We start from the raw sequence: 27,914 nt of genomic DNA, 5'->3' as shown, positions 1-27,914 counted from the left end.
CTGCTCCTCAAGGCAATATTTCTTTGGCCCAACTTAGGCCATTAAATATAAAAATTTAAAATATGAAGGAGCCAGAAGTTAGTGTAATGGCTATATTGCTGGACTCCCCTGTAACCGACAGTTCAAGTCTTGGACCTGGCGGCTTAAACTCATGCCGGGTGTGTGTGCATGTGTGCCCAAGATCCCGAGAGGAGAATGGAGGAGAAGGGATTGCGGCGTGACCATCCCCTTGGGGGGTGATTTCTCGCTTTCTGTCTCTCTGTCTCTGTCTGTCTGGCAAGCGCACACACACACTATGGCAAAAACCTCTCAAAAAAATTGAAATATGGTTTGTAAAGATATAATTTGAATTCCAGTTGGCAATCCTTTCTTTTTGCCCACTGGCTTCTTTGAAAGAGACTGGTGGGGTCTACCACTCGGCAGAGATCTGATATCTGTTTTACCTGAACTTGAGGTATTTTTTTTTTTTGTCCCTAGCATGATCAAGAGCAAATAGACAAGTTTCCCTCTCTGAATTACATGATTTAATTTTCACTCTGCCTTTTAGGAGATAAGATGCATTCAAAAATAAGAGGCTTCTGCTCACAGGACGAGGTAAATTCTGATACAATTTGAGATCTTCTGATGAATTTGTTCTCTATCAAACGACCTGCTTTTAGACAGCATGTTTAAAGCAGGACCTCTGTATTTAGGAAAAAAGAAAAACCTATTTCCAGAATTAGGAGTGGGTTACTCCACATGTAGGATTCTCTCTAAGAAAACGACACGGCCACAGTGTTCACTTTGTACGGGGACCAGCACTCTTGTTAGAGCTGTCAGAGTCCTCTCTCTTTTCTTTTTCCCCCAGTATGTGCATCTGATTTTACCATCTTACTGGTAATGCAAATCATAGACTTGTTTCTTGAGTTAAAAATGCTGAGGAAAAAAATGCCATATATAAACTTCCTATCTTCTTAAAATCACCAAAGAAGTTACCAAAAAAAAAAAAAAGAATTTTACCCTATTAACTTTCAGAAGATTGTTCAATATTATTTTTAAAGTCGAACTTCTCCATTTTCTAGTTTTCAGTAGTCTTGTTTTTATTTATTTATTTATTTGCCATAGGGTTCTTGCACTCACCAGAGACAGACAGAGGGAAAGTGAAAAGTCACCTCCCTGGGGGAATGGCCACACTGCGATCCCTTCTCTCTTCTCTTGGGATTTGGGGCATATGCATGCACACACACACACACACACACACACACACACACACAGTATGTTTTTCAGGTTGCTGGGTCCGGAACTCGAACTGTGGAGTTGGTCATGTAGGAGTTCAGTGCCTTAACCACCAGGCCACTCGCTAGTCCCTAAAGTTCTTATTTTCAATAGGTAAGACCCAAAGTAGTATACAATATTTGTAAAAGTTTTTTTTTTTTTTTTTTACAATGAACAGTATTTTAAAGTATGTTTTAGAGTTGTTGAAAGAATGAATCTTAAGAGTTGCCATAATCTTTAAGAAAAAAAAATTCAAAATCTCTTTATGAATGAAATGTAATTTCATTTTGAACTATATTTCTCTAATTTTTCAGATCTTACAGGATAAACCATGCTTCCCCCTGAATGGCACCAGGTTATACTGTACCTGTTCGCCTTGTGATGAGCGCCGTTTCAGGGAGCACAAACAGTAACTCGTGCCCAAAGGCACACACGTCTCAAAGCAGCATGAAAGGCTGGTGATGACATTCAAGCCACATAAAAAATATTATTATGACTTAACAGTTGGATTCATGAGAGTGAATCTGGAAATGTTTATTATAGATCTGGAGATTTCAACAGAATCCAAGGGTAAACTGGTAAGCCAGTGCACAGGACCCATTCAGTTTGTCTGCTCGGCTGCGCTGGTTGATTTAAGCTGGTAAGTGGGGTATTCAGCTTTAACCTCTGTTTTCCTACAAGGCAAGGTATAAAGATAGCATCAAAGGTAAATATTAAACAAATTAAATTCTAGAAGCCTATTTAGAAAGTAGACAATTAAAAACCCAACATATTTATAGTATCAGGAATCCCTAAAATAGGAAATAAATAATTCTACTAAAATAATTTCAAATAGTCAACTAACTCTCCTTATGAAATCCCATTTTCTATCTCTGTGCTAAATTTAAATCCCCTCCAAATCAAGAAAAGGAGTGGTAGCATAAAAAGTGCCTGGTAAATATGCCCACATTTTGATTTAGGACCAATGGGAAAGACCAGAGAAAAACACATTTTCCTGATTCAACAATTTTAAATCTGTGACTCTGACATGGAACATGAAGACAGGTAGTGATTCTAACAGTGTCCAAGTATAATCCTCCTTTGCCCCTCACTGTCAAGGAAATCGTGCATTCTGGTAAGACATTCTCCTACATAATATTTGAATCGTACTTCTATTGTAGCAATTAATAGCTTTGTAAAACCTATTCTAGTTCAGTGTGATCCAAAGAAGTCTAGTGTCACTTACATGCCACTTAAAATTTTCTAGAAGCCACATTAAAAAAAAATAAAACAGGCACAATTAGTTAGAATTATTTAATCCAGTAGAGCCAAAATAGTATCATTTCGATATGTACTGTAGGTTTTCTTTAGTACTAAGTATTTGAAGTTCAGTGTGTATTTTACACTTAACGGCGCATCTGATACTGGACTGGCCATGTCTGAAGACCCCAGCAGGCACTCATGGCTCCTGACTGGATAACACAGCTCTAGGCACGGCCTCAGTAAATGAGCTACATAGAGAGACTAAAACCAAATGTGGACCAGTTAGTTATGTAGCAGTAGGTGTGTCACAGCAAACCTTGCAGGGATACCAGCTCTTCAAGGGTGTCTGACAGCTAGCCATGGTAACTGGATGCTGATGATTCCTCTTCGTGGGGAGGCCACCATTGTGCTCCTCTACCATCCTGTGACTATTTGTAATACTATAGTTCCCTGAAGACTATCGTGGTGAGTGACTTAATAGTTTGACTTGTCACCAAATTCTCTAAAACTGCTATATTTTTGTAAGTCCATCTTTTTTCTTCTGTAGTGGTAGAATATTTTCCTTGAGACAAATTGTAGGCCAGCCCTAGTGTCATAGTGGTGATGCAACTCTCTACACATGAAAAGGTCCCAGGTTTGTGTCCTGAGGTCCCTATATGTGCCAGACGTGTACATGTGTGTGCTCATGATCCTGCTGACCCTATTGAGCCTCCCCCCCACCCCATGGACTATCTTTCTCTTTCTCATGGAAGAATAACTATGCACATAAAAATATATTCAGAATACTGGGACCAGCAGTTAATGTAATGGCTATGTCACTGGACTCCCGTGTAGTTGACTGTGGTTCTCGTCCCGGACCCGGTGGCTTAAAACTCACGCCAGGCGCATGTGCATGCATGCCCAAGATCACAAGAGGAGAACGGAGGATAAGGGATTGCGGCGTGACCATCCCCCCTGGGGGGTGTTTTCTCGCTTTCTGTCTCTCTGTCTCTGTCTGTCTGGCGAGTGCATGCGCCCTATAGCAAAAACCTCTCCAAAAAAAAAAAATATATATATGTATTCAGAATACAAATCCAATATATGAGAATGTTAAAAAGCACATAAATTTAAATAAATATTTGTTATACCAGTGAAGCTGTTTTGTAGATAAAATTTTGAAGCTGAATGAAAATTAGTTATTTGGCAATCATTAGATGATCTTCAAATGTGTACAGATACCCTGAAGTTCAGGGAGTGTCTGAAAGCTACTTTCCTAGCTGACTTTAGTCTGCAAGGTGTCCTAGGAATGGTACAGAGGGTGGGGTAGGCCTAGACTGCCAATTCTAGTTAGTGTGTTTTGTCTTTCCCATTGGCCCTGTGATCAAAGACACTACTTCCTACTGGTCTTCATAGATTCTATTCCCAAACTCTTCATTATATCCTAGAGTAGCCAGGGCTTCATGGCATAAGAAGTGGGATATATATTGTTATTTCTTTTTCACTGTGTAGACATAGTCTAACACAAATGGAGAAACACTTCTAATTCATTTCAAGTCAAAGTAGGTGGGGTCAAAAGGTTTAAGGCAATGCAGTTCATAATTTTTCAAACTCTTGGGGATTTTTTTGTTTGTTTTTCTTTGATATGCTAAAAATATTCTGATCCAGATCAATGCCTTAAGAGAATTATTTATAAGTTAGAATGGAATCCATTAACAAAATTAAATGAAATATATTTTGGTTTCTGTTAAAGGTCATGTTGCCTTCTTGTCCATTAAATGAACTGATTCTGTTTTATTATTTTCTAGTTGGCTCAAAAATCCATTACTTTTGGATTAACTGTTTTAAAAGGTAGAAGAAGCTAGATAGTCTGATAAAGGCTGCAGAGAGGCACAGCCGCCATGACACAGGCAGTGAGATGCCACTAATGATGCTGGAGCCACATGGGCTTTCTGGATATGGGTCCCAGGTAAAACTGAACACACTGGGTGTGGTGTCCCTGCGACCCTCACTGGCTGGTAGCTAAGGGTTCATCATGGGTGGCGAGACCCTGTCAAGGGTACCTAGCTTTGTTTCTCTCTCTCATGACAGGAAGAAAGAAAACACACACTTCTTTGTTAAAAGGGAAGAGAATATTAAACCAACGTTAGAGCAAAAGCTTGTCAGTATATATTACTTTACATTTTGAAAAAGAATGCTGTAAGAAAATTCTTTAGCAAAGGGAACAGGAATCTGTTTCCTTTTGATGTTTACTGCCAGCATGTCTTAGCTTAGGTTATTGATATCTAAATATCCATTGAATATTTTTCAAAAGAAAGGGCATCTCTGAAAAGAAACAACAGAAAGCAGATAACTTTTATTGTTATTATTACTAATGTCAAAGGCAAACCTTTCTCTCATCTCTTCACAGAGAGAAATACTTTTTTTTTTTTAAGCGATTTTTTACTATGGGGCACATGTGCTTGCTAGAAAGAGAGAAAGCGAGAAGTGACCCTCCCATGGGGAATGGCTGTGCTGCAATCCCTTCTCCTCCATTCTCTTCTTGGGATTTAGGGCATGCATGCACATGTGCCTGGCATGAGTTTTAAGCCACCCTGGATCTGGGGCTCCAACTTGTGGTTGACTATGTGGGAGTCCAGCGATGTAACCATTATGCCATCTGCTGGTCCCAAAACTTAATTATTTTAAAGAATAACATTGTGAGGAGAAATGCTTCTGGTCTCTGGCACCTTCAATTTTGAGGAAATACATGGAGTTTATATGAAGTTCACATACTACTGTCTTGTTTTATGACAAGTTATGCATTTTCAGAGAGATTGAGTAGTTTCTTCTTGGGGCACATTTGTTTTCAACAAGAAGGAGATCCTCGTAAAACTAAATATTTCGTGACTCTCCCATATTTCTAGGCTGGATCTATTACTATTTTTATAAATAGGCTAATTAAAAAAAAAAATCTTCTGTTAGGTGTTATTTTTGTTGTTATTCAGAAACCACTGCAGGGTTTGTTGATTGAAATGTTCAAGTTGATTTGATCCGTAAGATTTTTGCCTGGTGTCCTACTCCCTAACTACCTGAACTAACCATTGTTTATAAGCTGTTTGTACTTAAATGAATGCTACGAAACAAAATTCATGTAATATTCATTTAAGCACAGACAACTTAAAAATTACAAAGTAATTGGATCAGTCCATATTAATGTAACATTAAACGTAGGTTGTAAATCATACCAAATAACAAATATCCTTAATGGTTAAAAGAAAATCTATTTTGTCCCAGGTAATAAAAAATATAAATTATGCAAATAGTTCTAATTATCCAGCTCTCGCCTACGCGGGGATGATTTAACCAGAGAATAGGAAATTACGCATTTATGAAACAAGTCACTACCAGTGACAACATTTACATAAACAGCAGGCATCTGTTGTTCAGAGTCATGACATGCCACATGGGACTCACGCAGAAGCAAAGACAGGGCAGGGCAGTGGCTTCCAAGACAACAGAGGGCAGAGGTTTTAGTTTAAAAGGGAAACAGGAAAGGACACCGAGATAGAACCTGTTTCAAAACAACTGAGATCTTGTATTCTTCTTTTTTTTTAAGAATTATTTTAGTTAACTTTATTTCATTATTTTAATTTGACCAGAGAGGAACAGAGTGAAAAAGAGAGGGAAATGTGAGAAAGCAAGTCACTAGATCTGGGACTTGAACTGTGGTCAGCCATATGGGAGTCCAGCACCCTTAACCATCATGCCACTTGCTGGCCCCTGTACAATTGAAATCCTCTTGTATTCTTTTTTTTTTAGAGAGAGTTTTGTTTTGTTTTGTTTTGTTTTAACAATAGGGAATGTGCACTCACCAGAGAGACAGAAAGAGAGAAATCACCGCCCAGGGGGGATGGCCACACCACAATCCCTTCTCCTCCATTCTCCTCTTGGGATCTTGGGCATGCACACACACACACCAGATGTGAGTTTTAAGCCACCAGGTCTAGGACTTGAACCACAGTCGACTCCATGGGAGTCCAGCGATGTAACCATTATACCATCTGCTGGTCCCAATCCTCTTATATTTTTATCTGAGAGCTAAGAAACAGAAAACTGTAGAACATGTCTCCCTTTTGGCATTTTTTTTTTTTTTTTAGAGAGAGATTTTTGCTATAGGGAGTGTGTGCTTGCTGGAGAGCAGAGAGAGACAGAAAGTGAGAAGTCTCCACCAGGCGAGATGGTTACACTTCAATCCCCTCTCCTCCATTCTCCTCTTGGGATTCTGAGCACGCATGCGCATGTGCCCGGTGTGAGTTTCAAGCTGCAGGTTCCAGGACTCCAACAGGAGTCGACCACATGGGGAGTCCCTGATGTAACCATTACGCCATCTGCTGGTCCCCCTTTTGGACATTTTAAATCAAGTCATTTAAATGCTGTTCGGTGATCTTAAAAAGAACTATTGGGGCCAGGCAGTAGCACAGTTGTGGTGCAGCTGGAAAGGTCCTGGGTTCGTCTCCTGAGACCGCCCTAAGTGTGCTAGGCTTGTGATTCTGTGCCTGTGATCTGGGTCAGCTTGGACTGGGGAGGGATTGTGGTGGGAAGACCCTGTTGGAGTACCCCTTCTCATCTCTCACAGGAATAAATAAAAATAACAACTATTTATGCTATTTTTGAACTTTGAGATTAAGGTTATAGAAGGGTGATTGTGTTCCCAAATCATCAGATACCCGTTCATGTGAAATTCATCTTGCATCAAACTAGAATGGCAATTTGGGGTTATTTGTGCCTGCCACTCTGCTTCCAGAATTACCCCTAGAAATGGAGTGGCAACCTCACACATTTCATTGTCTTGTCTAAGAACATTCTAGGACAACAGCAGCCAATTTGAAGGGAAAAATAATGGACATTAAATAGTGCAAAGAAAAAAATAAAAATCTTATTTTTAGAGAGAGATTTTCGCTATAGAGTGCATGTGTGCATGCACTTGCCAGAGAGAGAGACAGAAAGCAAGAAATGATCCCGCAGGAGGGATGGGCATGTCGTAATCCCTTCTCCTCCATTCTTCACTTGGGATTTTGGGCATACACACGCACATCCGCCCAGTGTGAGTTTTAAGCTGCCGGGTCTCCAACCGCAGTTGACTACGTGTAAGTCCAAAGATGTAACCATTATACCATCTACTGGTCCCAGAAATTCTATTTTTTTAAAAAAAAATAAAGCTAAGTATTACCTTACACCCATTAAAAAATATACACATCTACGAAGACTCCTAAAATCTCCACTTATCTTAAATATTAGAAAAATTTTCCAAGAAGCTTAACAGTTATTTCTTCAAATTTTAGCAGTATGGGCATGTCAATAACAGTCTACAACCTGGTTATTCAAGGTGTAGTTCAGGCCCAGTGTCATCACATGGGAGCTCATTAGAAACGTGGAACCCCAGGGTCCACCCTAGACCTAATCAATTAATCTGCATTTTAACAGCCCGCCAGGTGATTAATGTGTATATTTAAAAAGAACTGCCAAAAGCTCTAAAGAAGAAAGGAATACTACCCTGGCACTAGAGGTACTTCAGCTACTAATAAAACAGAACTTGAAGAGTTCTTGAAGGTAGGATTTCAATACCTCGAAGTCAGCAATCCATACAGAGAACCTAACATGTTAGACCAAATTTTTAATTGAGTATATTTCTGTCAAAGGGCAATGCATATCCTGAAAGACCCCATACAGTTTATACTTTAGTTGAAAGGTGGTTATGAACGACTCCTCCCACACCTTTTCTTAACCTATTTTTTCTCAGGTTGTGCTACTGTACATAGGGTTAATTATATTGCACTGGTTCAAGATACAACATTTTCCCACACCATTTTCATATTTTAATATGGCAGTTTTCTGCTGGGCTCTATGCTATAAAATCAGGACTTTAAAAAAGTCACAAAACAAATTAATTTCAAAACTTCAGATCACTCTTACTATTAATTGGGAGTATAATGATCAGATAATTATTCAGCACAGCAGTAACACCACGGAACCCACATGGGGGGTTGTGTCCTGGGACTTGCCTAAGCACCTTGAATATCTGCACACATGCCTGTAGATCCTGGCCTGCTGAGATGGGGGGTGGATTCTGGCCAAAAACCCTTTTGGGGTACCTGACTGTCTCTGTCTGAATACCTAAAAACTAAAAGATAATAGATGATTTACAATAAAAAATATTGACAAAATATAATTTTAAAAGAACCACCAACTGGTAGCTTGATTATTAGGGAACACTTTAAGAATGGTTTGGGGGTGAGAAGATAGCATGGTAGTTACGGTACTGGACTTCCACGTAGCCGACCATGGTTTGGATCTGGCAACTTGCTTTCTCACTTTCTTGCTTTTCCCACTTTCTCGTGTGGGTGCACATGCCCTATAATAAATTAAATTTAAAAAATGGTACTAAGTAAAATTAAATAGTTTTTTTAAAGGTTTTTGCTGTAGGGAATGTATGCCCACCAGAGAGAGACAGAGACTGATGGGAGGGGACAGAAATCACCCCTCAGAGGGAATGGCTGCCACAATCCATTCTCCTCCATTCTCCTCTTGGCATTTTGGGCATGCACCTCACATGCCTGGTGTGATTTTTGAGCCTTCAGGGCCAGGGCTCAAGTTGCTGTCAACCATGTGGGAGTCCAGTGCTTAAACCATCATGGTACTTGCTGGCCTCACATTTAACAATTGTGGGGCAGTGATATTTTAAAAGGAAAATGAAAAAGTTATTTTATTCTGCTTTTCCTAGAAGCAAAATTGTTTAACTTTATTTGTTTATTTATTTTAATTTGACCACAAAGGGACAAAATGAGAAAGAGAAAGCAAGCCACCAGGTCTGGGACTTGCAACATGGTTGGCCATGTGGGAGTCTAGTGCCCTTAACCACCACACCATTTGCCTGCCCCTCCTAGAAGTTCTTTCTACACAAACCTTTTAGACCTGTAAAAATATTCCACTGGTAATATTTTCTATTCACATTGTGGTATATATGTAATTTTAAAAATATATAACTGATAGAGGAGTCAAATATCATGTTTCCCATAAAAACAAGACTCAAATGAAGGAATTGATATCATTTAAATGTGATAACCAAGTCATTTGAAAAAAAATCTTTATGAGTGAATATACTTTTAGTATCTAGGGGAAAATATAAAAACAAACTTGATTATTAATGTAAGAAGAAAATATAATACCATGAGCACCAGAAGTTTTTAAATTACTAGATTTGATTGTAAAGTTATTTCTTTTATTTTGAGAGAGATTTTTGCTATAGGGCACATGTGCTTACCATAGAGAGAGACAACAAGTTAGAAATCACCCCCTCGGGGCGGGGGGGATGGCCACGCCACACTCCCTTCTCCTCCATTTTTTTCTCAGGATCTTGGACACGCATGCACACCAGCCTGGCGTGAGATTTTAGCCACCGGTCCAACTTGAACCGCAGTTGACTACATGGGAGTCCAGCGATGTAACTAACCATTATGCCAAAAAGCTGGACTCTAAAGCTATTTCTAAAACTACAGGGGAAAAATAGTCCAAATTACCAATACTTGGTCTGTGTTCTAGAATGTGTTCTAAGTATTTTGTTAAATTATAAACTCATTAAAATTTAAGTTTGATGTTTAAAACTCCTATTTTTTTTAGAAGAAATGTATTTGTATTTTTTCCCCTATTCACACAACTTTTTATTTTTTTATTTTTTTTTTTTGAGAGATTTTCACTGTAGGGCGCGTGCGCTCGCCAGACAGACAGAGAGAGACAAAGAGACAGAAAGCGAGAAATCACCCCCCAGGGGGGATGGTCACGCCGCAATCCCTTCTCCTCCATTCTCCTCTCGGGATCTTGGGCACGCACGCACACGCGCCCGGCGTGAGTTTTAAGCCACCGGGTCCAGGACACGAACCGCGGTCGACTACGTGGGAGTCCAGCGACATAGCCATTACGCTAACTGCTGGTTCCCCCTAACTTTTTATATTTTTTGTAGATTAAAAAGACATGTAAAACTTAATTGAGGCGCCTTGTAAATTTTAACTCTCAACAACTTTTAAGTTTAACCCCCTCAGTTTTACTCCAATGCATAAAGAAAGAACGTAAGAGGAAAATGGAGGCTCTTAAATTCCCAGTTTAACATGTATAAGTAACTCTAAATGAAAAGAGATCAAATTGGGAATTTGAAGGAGGTACCTATGTAGCTCTTACAGCTTTCTAAATGATGTAAATGAATGGAAACTTTCATCATAAAAATCCCATGGCTAGCCATGACAGTGTGACTATAGTGCAACACTTACTCAAGGCTAGTGCTGAATGACTTTAGGGTACAGCGGAAGAATGGAGGGACACAAAAATGGTGTTCCTTTGGTTCACTCATACACTCTCACACTCCATCCCTGATATCCTGTAGCCCTCCTCATCTTACGTGCCCCTCTTCTGCAAATTCCTTACAGCCAGTCCTGCAACACTGAAACCATATGGGAAGGTCCTGCCTGGGTTTGCATCCCAATATCTCCCAGTACATACCAGACATACGTGCACATGCCTACAATTCTGGTTGGCTGACTGTGGGAGTGGATTGTGGTGTGAATGTTGTGTGGGATGTTGTCTCTCTCTGTCTCTGTGTCAAGAAGTAAACTTTAAAAAAAAAAATTCCAGTGACTGTAACTGTCAAAGTCTCCACAGTGAAATACTTCCAATATAATTTTGGCCACTAGTCCAATTTAGGAAATAGGGCCATACCTGGGATAGGGAGGGCTTCAGAGTGTTTGATGATTCACTAGTAAACCTCAAATCCCACGGAAATTGTTCTCACAGTCATAATAGCTGAAGCAACTCCAAGTAACCCACATGTGGCGATGATGTTAGACGTAGCTGAAAATATATCTTTTTTTAAGAGAGATTTTTGCTATAGGGCATGTATACTCACCAGAGAGAGAGAGAGAGAGACAGACGGTAAGGGAGAAATCACTCCCCAGGGGGAATGGCCATGCTGCAATCCCTTCTCCATTCCCTTCTAGGGATTTGGCACACACATCTGGCATGAGTTTCAAGGCACTGGGTCCAGGACTCAAACTGTGGTCGGCCATGTGGGAATCCAGCGACATAACCACTATGTCATCTGCTGATCCCAGATGAAAATATTCTTAGCAAAGAAATGCAATTTGTGGGGCACATTGCTGCGGGCACACATTGAGAAGGGAAGCACACAGCACAGAGTGCAAACTTAAGCTGCACAAGAGCATGCCGAAGACAAGGACCAATAAATGAGAAGAAATGTGCTTTAATTTACCCTTTCTTCTTCCTCCTCTGAAAACATCTGTACAAGCAGACGCAGAGAACGGCAATTCCAACAACTACAAGAAACCAGGAAAAAATGGCATGTGACTCTGAAGACTAATTACCAAAATCCAAAATCTAGCAGAAGAAATGCTGTTTACATCTCAATGGTCAGAAAATGTTATTTTAATTTTTTTTTTAAAGAATTATTTTATTTAACTTTGTTTGCTTGATTGACTTAACTTGACCAGAAAGGGATAAAGTGAGAAAGAGAGAGAGAGAGGGAAAGTGAGAAAGCAAGTCAGCTCTGTGGGAGTCCAGCACCCTTAACCACCATGCCACCTTCCAGCCACACAGAAAATTTTATTTAAAAAAATATTTTTTTCCTCCCTGAGAGGTTTTTACTGTAGGATGTGTGCACTTGCCAGAGAGATAGAGACAGCAAGTAAGAAATCATTCCTCAGGGAGGATGGCCATGCTGCAATCCCTTCTTCATTCTCCTCTCAGGATTTTTGGCACGCACACACATGTGCCCAGCATGAGTTTTAAACTGCCAGGTTCAGAACTCAAAGCATGGTCGACTGTGTGCGAGTCCAGTGACATAACCATTACATCATCTGCTAGTTCCAGAAGATGTTATTTTATTTAAGTGCTTATACATTTATATTCCATTAGAATCTCCTATCTAAATGTAATTTTCTAGAGTCTATGTACACAGTCCATGGTAAGAGAAGAGTCTTTGCTTAATTTAGAAAATTATCAAAAGCAATTTGGGAAGCAAACTCTTATTACTAATCACCTTGAGAAAACACATATGATTTAGGGTTCGTTACTAAGTAGATGAATAGAAGTTAAAGAATATAAAATCGCCAACATAAGGTAATATATCATATAAAAGGTCAGATTTTTCTATATTGGTTGACTTCATCTCGACCTATAAAAAAAATACAAACTGAAAAACTATTTAAAAACAATGCACTTTACAGTAATATTTTGATTTAGCCGGGGTCAAAATGTGGGATACTTACATCCAGTAATACCAGTCAGAGCAGTGGTCCATTCATCTGTGAAAAATTAAAAGAAGTTTGGAGATGTTAAACATGTAAGAGTCTCCAGATAGCAGCTGCATTTTTATTTCAACAGATCATCTCAACACTATAGCAAAGCAGATTTGTCTGTGTAGTTTTAGCATGAGTGCTAGCTAGTGCATTTGGGTTGTTTTAATGACAGGACCCTTCGAATTAGTTTCTAGATTTAGGGTCCAATTTATAACAATCTTAATAGGAACCTCACTTTTCACTGTTTTGTTCTGTATGTTACATTAGGCTATTTAGTAAAGGTTGGTAGATTAATTAGAACTCATTAGATTAGAGGAAAATAATTTAAAGACAATATTTTCCCATTGTAGTTGATTTAGTTCATTATTCATTCTATCATTTGTTGTGATTTTTGTGGGATTTGTTATCATTTTTGCGGAAATTGAATTTATGTTTTTCCCCAAACATGGAACTGTAGAATAAGTTATATATATGTATTTTTAAAAGTATTTTGCTATAGCATGCACTCGCCAGAGAGAGACAGAGAAAGAAGGAAAAGTGAGAAACACATTCCTCATTAACTGTGCTCTCTCATACCATAAACAGTTATCATTACGTAAGGTGCATTTTACAAAAAAGATGAGCTGTTACTAAACTTATCTAATAAGTGAAAAGTAGTAGTTTTTGTTTTCTTTTAATTGTCAAGAAATCTTTATTTTCTAGCTATCAAAAACTGTTCATCATTTTTATATCATGTTGTTTCTTCTCTAATTGCCATAACTGGAATATGATACTTCTATTTAGGACTTTTTAAGTCTCATATTGGAAGGTTGTTAATAGTCAAAATAATAACCTAATTCATCAAAGTTAAGTAGTCCTTCACGGGTAGTGGGATATCCTGAAAGAAAGAAGAAAAATGGATTAAGTAAAAGAGAAAATAAGGATAAATAAAACAATTGATAATGCTGAAAATCCTTTAAATTCATAGGTCAACTTTTTTCACTATTATTTGAAACTCCTTCAAAATTTTATTTTTATTATAAACTGTATTAATGTTCCTCATTTAAAATAGTATCATACAATCTTATAAATTTATAGTCAATGTCATCAGCTTTTTTCTTCTGTCCACTAACATTCCCTCTGACAATATTCTGTGGAATAGCATATAAATTTATCTTTACTAGAGTCTCGGATGTAGCCTATAGATTCAATTCCATGAGATTCTAATTAAAATGGAAAGGGGAGGACTTGATAAATACTTTAGAAGTTTATCTGGAATAGAAGAATACTTTTCCTCAATATAATTAATTCCATATATGAAAAACCCACAACTAAGATCATGTCCATGTAATTTCGGACACAGGTCATAAAAAAACCCAATGAGATACAAGAGAATACAGACAATTACAGAGATGAGTAAAGCAATGCATTATATGTATGAGAACCTCAACAATGAGATAGACATTTAAAAAAAATACATGGATTTCAGGGTTTTTTAAAATTCAAAATAAATGTGTACTTTATTTCCATTTTCACAAACTTTTTAAAGTCCCCTCATAAGGTTATTCAATTGTAAACTGAAAAATAATAAATAAATTATTGATTTGAAAAAATTAACATGAAATTATCGTAGAAATGTTCTAAATGGAAATGTTTACTAGAATTTTAAAAATATTCATTCATTTATTTATTTAATTCCATTTGTTGATATTATTTTTTAATTTTACCAGAGAAAGACAGAGAGAGAAAGAGAAAGGGAAAGTGAGAAACCAAGCTGCCAGGTCCAGGACTTGAACTGTGGCTGGCCATGTGGGAATCCAGTGTCCTTAACCACCATGCCAACTGTCGGCCTCATCTACTAGATATAGTATGATACTATAGAAAGGAAGAAAAAAAAGACTTAGTTCTGGAATACAACTAGAAGGAGTTCACAAGGGAAAGGCTAGAACACCTATCTATTCAATGTACAATAAAAAGTGTTACTTCAAAGCAGTTGGGGAGAAGACAACTTAATTCAACAAATGATGCTATTTAGCAATTGGGAAGAAGACAACTTAATTCAACAAATGATAGGTGGGACTGGAGGGGAGGAATGCTATCTCATTTCATATACCATCATTAATTTCAGGTGTACCAACAATTTAAATGCAAAGAATGAAGTCAGAACACACAGTTGAACTCTTTATATAATTTCAGTATGAGAAATTTCTAAAGCTTTTATAAGAAAGACACAAGGGACCAGCAATTAGTGTAATGGCTATGTTGCTGAACTCCCATGTAGTCGACAGTGGTTCGAGTCCTGGACCCAGTGGCTTATACTCCGCTGGGCGCATGTGCGTGCGTGCCCAAGATCCTGAGAGGAGAATGGAGGAGAAGGGATTGCAGCATGGCCATCCCCCCTGGGGGGTGATTTCTCACTTTCTGTCTCTCTGTCTCTGTCTTTCAGGCAAGCGCACATGCCCTATAACAAAAAATTCTCAAAAAAAAGAAGAATACACATACATAAAACTGAGACCAAAAGGTAGTATAATGGTTATGTCACTGGACTCCTGCATGGCCGACTGTGGTTCAAGTACTGGACCCAGTGGCTTGAAACTCATGCCAGGCATGTATACATGCATGCCCAAAATCCTAAGAGGAGAACGGAGGAGAAGGGATTGTGGTGTGGCCATCCCCAGTAGAGGGTGACTTGTCACTTTCTGTCTCTAGTTGAGTGCATGCATTTTATAGCAAAAAATCTCTCTTAAAAAAAAAAGACACAAAATTGTTTATTGTTAGGGAAATGATTGATATATCTAACTACCTGGTAATATAAAACTTCTTGACCACTCCTGGGAGAATAGTTAAATAAAATATGATATATATTCAAGACATCATTAAAATGGGTGAAATATATCTAAGTAGAACCTCAATCCAAGACACTAAGTGAAAAAAGTTCAAGTTACAAAAAATATGTACAACATGACATTTAAGCAGAGACAAAAATATCAAACTATGCATACTACACATAAAAAGATGTTAATATACAGAAATAGATAAAAAGAAACTATAAACCATTAACAGTGATTAATCTTTAACCCTGCATATTTCTGTAATGTTTGAAATTTTACAAAAATTTATTGATATACTACTTATGTAATTGAAGCTATAAAAGTAATTTACATCCAATAGTATTAAAAACTTAGAAGAAAACTGAGTACTAAATTAAAAAAAGGGCAAAGTTGATCTTACATTAAAAGGACTTTTAATGAGATCTCAAAAATCATCAAGAAAAATATTTTTAGACACCTAATAGAAAAAATGGACAAAGAACATGAATAAATGGAGACTAAGAGAAGCTGTCTCACTGATAATTTTTAAAAATGCAAATTAAAACAAGATGACATTTTCCATCCATCATTTAAAAATTTAATGTTATATATATATATATATATATATGTATGTATATATATATGTATGTGTATATATATATATATATCAGTAGGATAACAAGTTACCAAACCTGGATAATTGGAAACTGAAGGCTTGGTCGGATGAGAAGGACCTAGAAAAATAAATTTGATTGTATCAATTTACTTTATCAATACAAAATTATGGATTCAATTTTGATATTTGACTTTTAAAAAGATTATCAAAATTAAAAATATGTATGCTTTCCAAACTTTGCAATTTTACTTCTGGGAATTTACTTAGATATATACACAAGTATGTAAGGATGTATGTGCAAGAATGCTTACTATAGCTTAGCAGTTAACTAGTAATGAATCATAAAGTCGTGTGTTCTAGGTAAAAATACATGTCTTTAAAAAAACACAAGGATATAACCCCATATAATTTATATCTTACTCTTTTCCACTTAGTATTTATTGAACTTTTTGTCATATTAGCACATTTAGCTATATCTTAATACCATTATATGTTCCTAATGATACTTTTGATATAGTCTTTCTCCATCTGATAATAAAAAAAGATTGACAATCCTATAAGAAATTTTGATTTATAATTTTTTTAAATCCCTGTAGTTTTTATTTCACAGACTTTACATGATCAGTTATCTCATCTTTCAGATACTAAGCTATACCAGTGTTTTACAGATCCTTTATGAAATGTTTATAGTCAACTCTTTCAAAAGAATGTATCAATGAACTTGGTATACCATAGTGCATATACCCATTAGCAGCATGTGAGGAAACAAGGATGGGTCAATAAGGGTAAGTTTCACATGCAATCTTAGTTTTCTTTATTTTTCAGTCCACCAAAATGCCATCTCTCTCCATTCCCCTAACCTTGTAGCACTCAAGGAGTTATCAGTATCAGGTTCTTATAGGAATTATAAAAGGTATTACATTTAAGTTACTATGTTAACATTGGATATTTCCCTTAAATCCTTTAGAATATTAGGGAGATAGGAAATATACAGACAAATTAGAACAGAGTAATTGAGATCTGTTTAAGTTTAGCACCTTCATTAAACCAAAGAGAAACCAAAACTCACAGAAATGATGCCAGCTGAGTTCGGCAGAGCCAGCTAGGAACTTGAGCATAGTCTGCTCTGGCTAATATTCTTCCCATTGTTCCTATCAGCTCCTGCTTCTGCTGTAGCCAACATGAAACTAGAGTTTGTAGCACTGAAATCAGGAAGATCATTCCTTCCATTATAGTCAAATAATCTATTCAGTCTTAAGCACAGCAGTTGATCAGCAGAGAAATACTCCGTTTCCTGTCAGTAAATAATGACTTTCCCTGCTTTCCTGGGGCTATGAAATTTATTTTCTGTTTCTAGATAAAACTACCCAGTAAAGAGAAGAAATGAATAATTGACAGAAGTGGGGAAGAGGGATAGAGCGAAGGCAGAAATACAGGCCTCCCAGAAACAGCAACAATTTCCCAGTTTGAATGTGCTACATAAAAAGAACCAAACTGGTTGTATTCCAGGAAATGAAGCATAACTCTGTACTAGGAAGATTCACAGTGAAATTGTCAATAGGTCAGTTTTTAAAAGAATGATATAGCAAAATTAATGACACAGAAAACATGTATAATTGTTTATTAACACTTTACTAATTGCTTTAACTGCAAACCATTTAAACCTTTCTATCTATCATCCAGTATGGAAGGTCCTACATCATTTTACATAGAAGTAAAGATAGATATGTATGTATTTGTATATATATGTGTGTGTGCATAACTAAAAAAGCTGTAAAAATATTCTTCTTCTTTTCATTATTAAAAGTGATGAATAAGCAGATGATTCCAGTGATGAACATCACCAGGAATTTAAAGAATTATTTAAATGATTCCAGGAATTTAAAGGATTTTTTAAAAAAATCAGGAATTTTAAAGATTTTTGAAAAATATGAACAGGAAGTTACTAAACCTGGGACACTGGAGAGTGGAGGTTCTGTATTGGGAAGAGTCAACACTAGAAAACAAAATAATAATGTAGATTGAATCAAACACTCAGGAGTTATTATTGCTGGAATTTTCACCAGAAATTTACAAGATTTTTGAAAAATATAGATGGGGAATTACTAAACCTGAATGACTCAAAGTTGGAGGTTTTGTACTGGGAAGAGGCAACACTGGTAAACAAAATAATGTAGACTGGATCAACCACTGGGTGTTCACTTACATGGGGGAGGTCTTCAAAAAGTTCATGAAATTTTTGTATTTAATGAAAAAACTATGAGAAAATTTGTGTATTTAATGAAAAAACTATATATTTTTTGGTACCAGAATAAACCCATGGCCCAGCCTGGAGGCACAGTTGGTAGCATCCTGGCCTATGGTGCTGCAGCCATGTGCCAACCAGTTCAGATCCCTGGCCCTGATCAGCCTGGAACATGTTAAGCACATGTGCACCTGCCCAGGATCCTGACTACTTGGAAGACTCCAGGAAAGAAACCATGAGACCTTGTTGGGGGTGCTCCCTCCTCATGTACGCACGTGCACTAACATGGATTAAAAAGAAAGTAAGTTTTAGAAAGTCCTGTTGGGAACCAAAACTGTTAGTTTAATTCCATTTTTCCACAAACTTTGTGAAGTACCCTTGTAACATTATGCTTTTCATGCTAGACTTTAGATAAAAATGCTCGTGTTTCAATTTACTCTGAAAATGCAATGCAGTCCACTTTTCATACCTAAGAATATTGAACCAGAGAAATTTACATACACATGTGATGTACATAACATGTTTAAGAACCCTGGGAAAACATAAAACCACAAGAGCAGAATTCTATTTGAATTTTATGTTGTACATCTGGCGTAGAAATGAGTGCAAGATAGAGTTAAATACTAAAATTGCTTCTTTTCCATTATTCTGGTATATTACTGATATTTAATGTCAAAATAATAAAGTGTGAAAAAAAAAATAAAAAAGCAAAAGAAAAGAAAACAATCTTTGTACCTCCAATACAGGATGGCAACGAGGGTTCCCAGGTGCTGTTACTGCCACACGTGAGTATCTCACTGCCGTTAAGGTAAAACCCTGCATTGCATTCCAACATAACCACTGCTTGGTAGGGAAATTTCTCTGCAAATCCTGATACCTGCTTTCCATTTGGAAGTACTGGAAGTGGACATTGGATCACTGAAAAGAGGAGAAATCCCAAAATCAATGATGATCTGCTTTTACAAATGATCAGAAAAAGTAGCACAGAGAAGTAAATTCCAATAAGAAGAAAACAAAGAATGGACTGCATTGTGTGTGTGTGTATGAAAAAATTTATGTATTTAATGAAAAAAACATATTTTTTGGTACCAGAATAAACCCATGGCCCAGCCTGGAGGCACAGGCTCCAGGTGTGTGTGTGTGTGTGTGTTTGTGTGTGTGTGTGTATACACACACACATACATACATATATATACACACACGCATAGATATATACACATTATATACATATACACATATATACATATATATGCATATGTACATACATATAGACACACATATACATATATACACAATACATATACACGTGCGTGCACACACACATGACTTTACACATTTAAGATTTAAACATAAAGCATTAATTCCAGGTAACTACAGAAATCTAATAACTTTTTCCCCAAAGATCAAAGTATCATTATAGCTTATCGGTCTTCCTATCTTTTTCTTTTCGCCATTACTGACAAGTTTAGAGAAAGGCCTCACTACATGGTACAAATTCAGTTACATTCAAAACCAGCTTTTGATACTTATTTAGCTCGAAGATTCTTTTCTACATCTTGTAGACACGGATAACAGTACCTTAGTTTTTCTTTTTTTTTTAGAGTTTTTTTTTTTTTTTGCTATAGGGTGCATGTGCTCTCCAGAAAGACAGAGACAGAGAGATAGAGAGACAGAAAGTGAGAAATCACCCCCAGGGGGAATGGCCACTCCGCAATCACTTCTCCTCCATTCTCCTCTCGGGATCTTGGGCAAGCACGCACACGCGCCCAGTGTGTGTTTAAGCCATCAGGCCCAGGACTCGAACCACGGTCGATTACATGGGAGTCCAGCGACATAGCCATTACGTTATTGCTGGTCCCCACAGTACCTTACTTTTTGAAAAAACATAGGAGATACTTTTCCAAGAAGGTAATGCTTGAGCTCAAGTGTAAAAGTTGTAAAGAAGTGAGTCATGCAAAGATAGGCACTAAGAAAGCTCTCAGGCAGAAACAATACCAACAAGCTGTGTTCAGGGGACTGAAAGGCCAATGGAATTAAGGCAGTTCCCCAAACCTTTACTGACTGCAACCCTGAGATCAAGAAATGCACTTTACGTTGCAAACCAATACACAAACATACACTCTTGAAATAAAAGTTTAAACCAATACAGATCGGGCATTCCCAATCCAAAAATCTGGCATAATTGGAAATCCCAAACTTTTTGAATGCTGATGTGATGCTACCAGTGGAAAATCCACATGCCCTCATGTGGCAAGTCATGGTCAAAACACTGTGGTACAAAAATAATGTGTAAAATTATTCAGGCTGTGTCTCAGGTCTATATGAAACAAATGGATTTTATGGTTTGACTTAGGTCCCAACCTGAAGTTATCTCCTATAAATACTGTGAAATCTGAAAGTCTGAAATCTGAAATCCTTCATAGATGTCATTGTCTTCTGGTCTCAAAAGTTTAAGAGAAGTCAGTTGTCATTCCTTTTTTTTTAGAGATTTTTGTTATAGAGTATGTGCACTTGCTGGTGAGATAGAGACAGACACAAAAAGTGAGAAATCACCCATCAGAGAGGATGGCCATGCTACAATCCCTTGTCCTCCATTTTCTTCTCAGGATTTTGGGCACACATGCACACATACACATCCGGTATGAGTTTCAAGCAGCTGGGTCCAGGTCTCGAGTCATGGTCGACCACATGGGAATCCAGCAATGTAACTATTATGGCATCTGCTGGTCCTTCAGCTGTCATTCTGATGTCCCCACACTCCCTTAGAGAATATGGCTTTTGTTGTTTTTCTTCTCATTGCCTGCTTTTCTCTTTTATTTTTTTCTCTTTACCAAATTACTGAAAACTACCATGGGGGGGGGATACTTTTTAATAATTTATTCATCCTACTCAAGATTCACTGAATTTTTAGATGTAAGATTGCTGTTTTAGGATCCAATTTTGATACATTCTGGCCAATATTTAGTCAAACAAGGGTCTACACTGTTCTCGCTCCTCTTTTTCAGAAAACCCAATTACATGTATATTTGACTGCCTAATGCTGTCCTATGGGCTTTTAAGTTTCCCTCTTTTAAATCTTTCTCAAGTCATGTTGGAATTCTATTGATTTGCCTTCAGGTTCACTAATCTTTTCTTTTGTTGTGTCCAGTCACACATGATGGTTTTTTTTCTAAAAGTTAGCCTTTATTGGACATAGTTTACATGCAGTGAAATTCACCCTTTCACGTGTACAACGTATGAGTTTTAATGTGTAAGTAATAAACATGTAACTACCACAATAAAGATAAAGACAAGTTCTCTTACCGTCCAGAACATCTTCATGCCACTTTGTGGTTCATTCTTCCTCCCCTGCCTCCCTACCCACACATTATCAGTAGACCATGGGTCTATTTTGTATGCCTGTAGTGCTACCTTTTCAGAATGTCGTATAAATGGAATCGTAGCCTTCTGAGTGTGACTTATTTCACTGAGCACAATCCATTTGAGGTTCATCTGTGTTGTTATGGGAGCCAGGAATTTATTCCTTTTTCCCGCTGAGTAGTATTTCATTGTCTGGATGTAGCAAGGGTTGTTCAACCATTCACCAGTGGAAGGGCATGTGGGTTGTTTCCAGCTTGGGATGATTATGATTAAGGCTGCTATGAACCTTCTCAAACAGGTTTCTGTGTGAACATGTTTTCAGGTCACTTGGGTTGTTGACTTGTATGGTAAATGAATGTTTAAATTTATAAGAAATCATGATTGTGTTACAAGGGCTTGTTCCTCTTTGTATTCTCATCCACAATATGTGAGTACCAACTGCTTCATATCCTTGGCAATACTTGGTATTATCAGTTTTTTTTTTTTTTCTATTTGGAAAGGTTTTTTTTTTTTTTTTTTTTGCTATAGGGCATGTGCGCTCACCAGAAAGGCAGAGATAGAGAGATAGAAAGCGAGAAATCATCCCCTAGGGGTGATGGCCATGCTGCAATCCCCTCTCCTCCATTCTCCTCTCAGGATCTTGGGTACACACGCACATGTGCCCAGCGTGAATTTAAGCGACGGGGTCCGGGACTCAAACCGTGGTCAACTACATGGGATTCTAGTGACATAGCCACTATGCCATCTGCTGAGAAATCACTCCTCAGTGGGGGATGACCATGCCGCATCCCTTTGTTTTCTTTCTTTCTTTCTTTCTTTCTTTCTTTCTTTCTTTCTTTCTTTCTTTCTTTCTTTCTTTCTTTCTTTCTTTCTTTCTCTCTCTCTCTCTGTCTCTCTCTCTCTTTCTTTCTTTCTTTCTTTCTTTCTTTCTTTCTTTCTTTCTTTCTTTTTTTTGCTATAGGGCGTGTGTGCTTGCCAGAAAGACAGAGACAGAGAGACAGAAAGAGAAATCATCCCCCAGGGGGGATGGCCACACCACAATCCTTTCTCCTCCATTCTTCTCTCGGGATCTCGGCACCCATGCACACACGGTCAACGTGAGTTTAAGCCACTGGGTCCAGGACCCAAACCACGGTCGACTACATGGGAGTTCAGCGACATAGCCATTATGCTAACTGCTGGTCTCAGCCATGGGATTTTTGTAGATGCTTTTATTGGCTTGAAATTTTGAGTTGTTGGAAAAGTCATGATGTACTTTTTGTTTTTCTATGCAAAAATGTGTCATGACTTTTCTGACAACCAATAGTTCCTTTCTATTCCTAGTTTGCCAAAAAAAACTTTATCATGAAAAAATGATGAATTCTGTCAAAGGCTTTTATTTTTTGCATGTAGTGAGACGATCATGATTTATTTTTCTTCTTTATACTCTCGTTATGGTAAATTATACTGAGTAATCTTTACATCCGAATAAATCTTGAATTCATGAAATACATACTACTTGGTCATAATGTACTTTTTAAAATTAATTAATTAATTAATTAATTATATTTGACCAGAGTGACAGAGAAAGAGAGAAAGCAAGTTGCCAGGTCCAGGACTCGAATTGCAGTCGGCCATGTGGGAGTCCAGTGCCCCTAACTACCATGCCACCTGCTGGCCCCAGGTCATAATGTACTTTTAAAAATATATATCTCATAGGATTTAATTTCCTAATATTTTGCTAGAAATTTTGGGGTCTATATTTATCAAGGATATTGTTTGTGATTTTCTTATAATATTTTTGCCTAGTTTTGGTATCAGGGCAATTCTGTCCTCAAAAAAGTGGGTTGAGAAATGCCTCCTCCTCTTGCATTTTCCTGAAAAGCTCCTATAGAATCGCTATTATTTTTCCTTAAATGTTTGGTAGAATGAAGTAATTTAGGCCAAAAGTCCTTTCCCCGGTGGCAAGGTTGCTAATTATGAATTGTATTACTTTAATAGTTACAGACCTAGTCAGGTTATCTATATATTCAAATGAGTTTTGGTATTGTGTCTTTCATGGAATTTGTCAGCTTATATTATCAAATTTATAGACAGTTCTTCAAAATATTCTGTTACCATTCTTTTACTGGTGACATCCTCTCCTTCTTTCTTCCTTTTATAGGGCTCGTGCGCTCGCCAGACAGAGAGAGAGAGACATAGAGACAGAAAGTGAGAAATCACCCCAAGGGGGGATGGTCATGCTGCAATCCCTTCTCCTCCATTCTCCTCTCAGCATCTTGGGCACGCACGCACACACGCCAGCGTGAGTTTTAAGCCACCGGGTCCGGGACGCCAACCGTGGTCGACTACGTGGGAGTCCAGTGACATAGCCATTACACTAACTGCTGGTTCCCCTTTCTTCCTTTTTTAAAAACATTTTTTGCTATAGGTGTGTGCACTTCCCAGAGGGAGAGATGGCTACTCCACACTCCCTTCTCCTCCATCCTCCTCTGAGGATTTTGGACACACACATGGCTTTCAAGTTGCCAGGTCCAGGACTTGAACCACATTATTAGCCATGTGGAATTCAGCTGCCTTAATCTCCATACTGTCTGTTGGCCCCTCTTCTGTTTATTCATTCATTCATTCATTCATTCATTCATTCATTTAGCTAGCCAGCCATAGGGTGTGCGCATGTGTCAGAAGAGATGGTGAGAGGAGAAGTGAAAAATCATTCCCAGGGGGATGACCACACCACAATCCCTTCTCTTCCATTCTCCTCCTGGGTTTTTGGGCAGGCATGCACATGTGCCTGGTCTGAGTTTCAAGCCACCACATCTGAGACTTCAACCCATGTGGGAGTCCTGTACCTTAACCACCACGCCACCTGCTGCCCTCTCTGCCTCTTTCATTCCTGACATTGGTAACTTGTCTCTTTTTTTTTCTTTGTCAGTCTAGCTGTATGTTCATGAATTTCTTCTTCTTTTTTCTTTTTTTCTTTTCTGTTTTAAGAAACAGGGTTTCACTATGTTCTCTGCTGGCCTCAAACTCATTATCCTCTGCATCAGCTTCTCAAATAGCTGGGATTACCAGTGCACATCACCACACCTGGCTGATTGACTAAAAATTATCCCTTTTAATCAGTTTATTCAAAAACAAGCAATTGGTTTCATGGGTATTTCTCTAGTTTTTTTCCTCATTTTAATCTCAGTAATTTTGGCTCTGTCTTCATCATTTTCTTCCATCTGTTTGTTTTAGATTAAATTTGATCTTCTTTTTTCGGTTTCTTAAGGCAGAAATTTACATAATTGATCTGATACTTTCATTTTTTTCTAACATAGGTATTTCATTCTATAAATTTCCCTCTAAGGAGTGCTTTTAGCTCTATTCCATAAATTTTGATATATCACATTTTCATTTTTATTCAATTCAAAGCACTCTCTAATTTCCCTCCTGACTTCTTTTTTATAACCCATGGGTTACTTAGCAGTGTCTTACATAAATTACAATTATTTGAGGATTTCCTATATATATGTTGCTGATTAAATAATGTACTTTGAATTATTTCAGTTTTTTTTTTTTTTTGGAGAGCTATTCACTATAGGGCGCGTGCGCTCACCAGACAGACAGAGACATAGAGACAGAAAGCGAGAAATCACCCCCCAGGGGGGATGATCACGCCACAATCCCTCCTCCTCCATTCTCCTCTTGGGATCTTGGGCACGCATGCACACGTGCCCGGTGTGAGTTCTAAGCCACCGGGTCCGGGACGCAAACCATGGTTGACTACGTGGGAGTCCAGCGACATAGCCATTACGCTAACTGCTGGCTCCCAAATTATTTCAGTTTTTTAAAAAGAACTATTTTATTTAACTTTATTAATTAATTAATTTATTTCAATTGGACTGGAGAGAGAGGAAGAGAGAGAGAAAAAAAAAAATGAGAAAGCAAGTCACCAGGTCCGGGACTCAGACCACAGTTGGTTATGTGGGAGTCCGGCGCCTTTAACCACCACACCACCTGCCGGCCCTCTCAATTTTTTGAAATTTGTCTTAGTGCTTAGAATATGGCCTGTCTTAGAAACTGCTCTGGGTGTGGGGCCAGCAGGTGGCATGGTGGTTAAGGGCGCTGGAGTCCCACATGGCTGACTGTGGTTTGAGTCCCAGACCTGGTGGCTTGCTTTCTTGCTCTTCCTCTTTCTCCCTTTCTCTCTCACTCTCACTCTGTCTCTCTCTGGTCAAATTTAATTCATTAATTAAAATAAAATAATTCTTTTAAAAAAAACCAGAAAGTGTTCCAGATGTACCATACTGAAAAGAGTACATATTTTTGCCATTATTCTGTGATTCCTTTCATTCAAAGAGCACATTCCTCTCCAGAGTCTCTATGCTTTTGTTCACGCTCTAGTGCTTTAAAACATTTGTTTTGTTTGTTTTTAATATATTTTTGTCCAGAGTTTGTCATTCTTATCAACAAGAGGGTGAGTATATTACACTCTACCATCACTTATAGCCAGATTTCTTGTAATACAAAATGTACTTTTTATTTTTAAGCCAGTGTGTGTTGGGTTTCTTTGGTTCTTTCAAGCAAAAAATCCTGTCATGCATATACACCGTAGTTCACAGTGTATAAAACGGAATGCCAAGATCATATATAGGTGAGGGGTATGGAATTCTACAAGTAGGACTATTTTGCAACTTGATTGGCCTGTATTAAACTGGAAATCAATTTTTTTAGGAGGAGGAAGCATATGTGCCTATTTTATTTACTTGTAGGTAAACTATCTGCAAAATATTTCCACAGAATTTACAAAGGAGGAAGGAAATAATCAATAGAATTACCTTTACACTCAGGAGCATTATTACTCCATGTTCTAAGGCCAGAACAGTAAATCGTCCTTGCTCCGATAAGTGTGTATGGGTCAGGTCCAGGTGCAGGATCACAACTGTAAGTGACTGTTTCCAGATGCTGAAATTCTTCTTTATCACTAGCGTTGTGTTTTCCATTTTTTATTTCTGGAGGTCGTGCACACACAATCTCTTTAAAAGGTAAGGAAAGAGAAAAGGTTAAGACAGCACTTATAAAGTTCTGTAAACTGCATTCAATAATTCATTGATACAGGATTTCTACTAAGCCAGTTGTGAATCCAACATCCATTTAGAAGAACATTTGTATGAGAAAATAATATCATTATGTTTTTTTAAGAGAGATTTTTTTTGCTATAGGGTGTGTGTGTGTGTGTGTTCACCAGAGAGACAGAAACAGAGAGAGAGAAAACAAGAAATCACTCCCCGAGGAATGGCCATGCCTTAATCCCTTTTCTTCCATTCTCCTCTCAGGATTTTGTGCACACACAAATATGCACCCAGCGTGAGTTTGAAACCGTTGGGATTGGGATCTGAACTGCAGTAGACTATGTGGGAGACCAGTGACCTAACCATTACACCATCTGCTGGTCCCAATATATTATTATCTTAAATTCAAACCATTAATGTAGACATGAAATTTCAGAACAAAATTCAGTTTTTTGAAAGCCTCGATGTCTTATTTTATTAATACAGGTATTTGATACCAAAGAAATGAAGGCAGTTTTACAAACTCAGAATTCTTGTAAAGACGTGAAATGACCATTTCATTGTACGGTTTTCTATCACTCTAGTTAAGATGCATTTCTTTTTTTAATTATTTATTTTTATTTACATTTTTTAATACATTCAATCACATTATTTAGCTTATAAGGTGATCATTTCAATATATGAACATTTTTCCGCAGTCAAGTTGATCAAAATATAAAAATACTACCTCCCTGTCTCAACAATGCTGGCTTCGTATCCCTCCTTCAAATGTTCTTCCCCAGTCCCCACTCCTCCACACACACCACATCTGGCATTCACATCCACCTCTTGTGTTTGTACATCTGTTAGCCCATCAGTTTCAGTTATAGAGTGCAGACATTCAGTATAAAGTGGGGACATACAGTGTCTCTCCTTCATAGCCTGGCTTGCTTCACTCAGCAGTAAATCTTCCATATTCTTCCACTTTCTGTCAAAAGCCAGGGTTTTGTTGTTCTTAATGGCTGAATAGTATTCCATAGAGTATATGTGCCACAGTTTTTCAATCCATTCAGC

The 27,914-nt window shown here is 37.7% G+C and overlaps 1 protein-coding gene across 2 annotated transcripts in view; it reads right to left on the bottom strand.

Annotated features, from left to right (window-relative positions):
- Positions 1–1,275: 1,275 nt before the first annotated feature.
- Positions 1,276–27,914, bottom strand: part of CD46 (CD46 molecule) — a 44,872-nt gene continuing 18,233 nt past the window's right edge. Inside the window, exons 5-11 of one of the 2 annotated variants that reach the window (XM_006159310.3) lie at positions 26,628–26,825; positions 19,201–19,383; positions 16,297–16,338; positions 13,648–13,692; positions 12,786–12,821; positions 11,771–11,834; positions 1,276–1,928 (exon numbers count right to left, since the gene is read on the bottom strand). In XM_006159310.3, coding sequence (XP_006159372.1) covers positions 1,856–1,928; positions 11,771–11,834; positions 12,786–12,821; positions 13,648–13,692; positions 16,297–16,338; positions 19,201–19,383; positions 26,628–26,825 — 641 coding nt within the window. In that variant the 3' untranslated portion in view covers positions 1,276–1,855. The remainder of the gene's footprint in view (positions 1,929–11,770; positions 11,835–12,785; positions 12,822–13,647; positions 13,693–16,296; positions 16,339–19,200; positions 19,384–26,627; positions 26,826–27,914) is intronic. The other variant, XM_014591861.2, reaches the window with a different exon arrangement.

The sequence above is a fragment of the Tupaia chinensis genome, unplaced genomic scaffold (genome assembly GCF_000334495.1).
Source record: "Tupaia chinensis unplaced genomic scaffold, TupChi_1.0 Scaffold000627_1, whole genome shotgun sequence".
NCBI lineage: Eukaryota > Metazoa > Chordata > Mammalia > Scandentia > Tupaiidae > Tupaia > Tupaia belangeri.
Note: the sequence above shows the minus strand (reverse complement) of the source record. Positions and strands in the feature narration are given on the sequence as shown.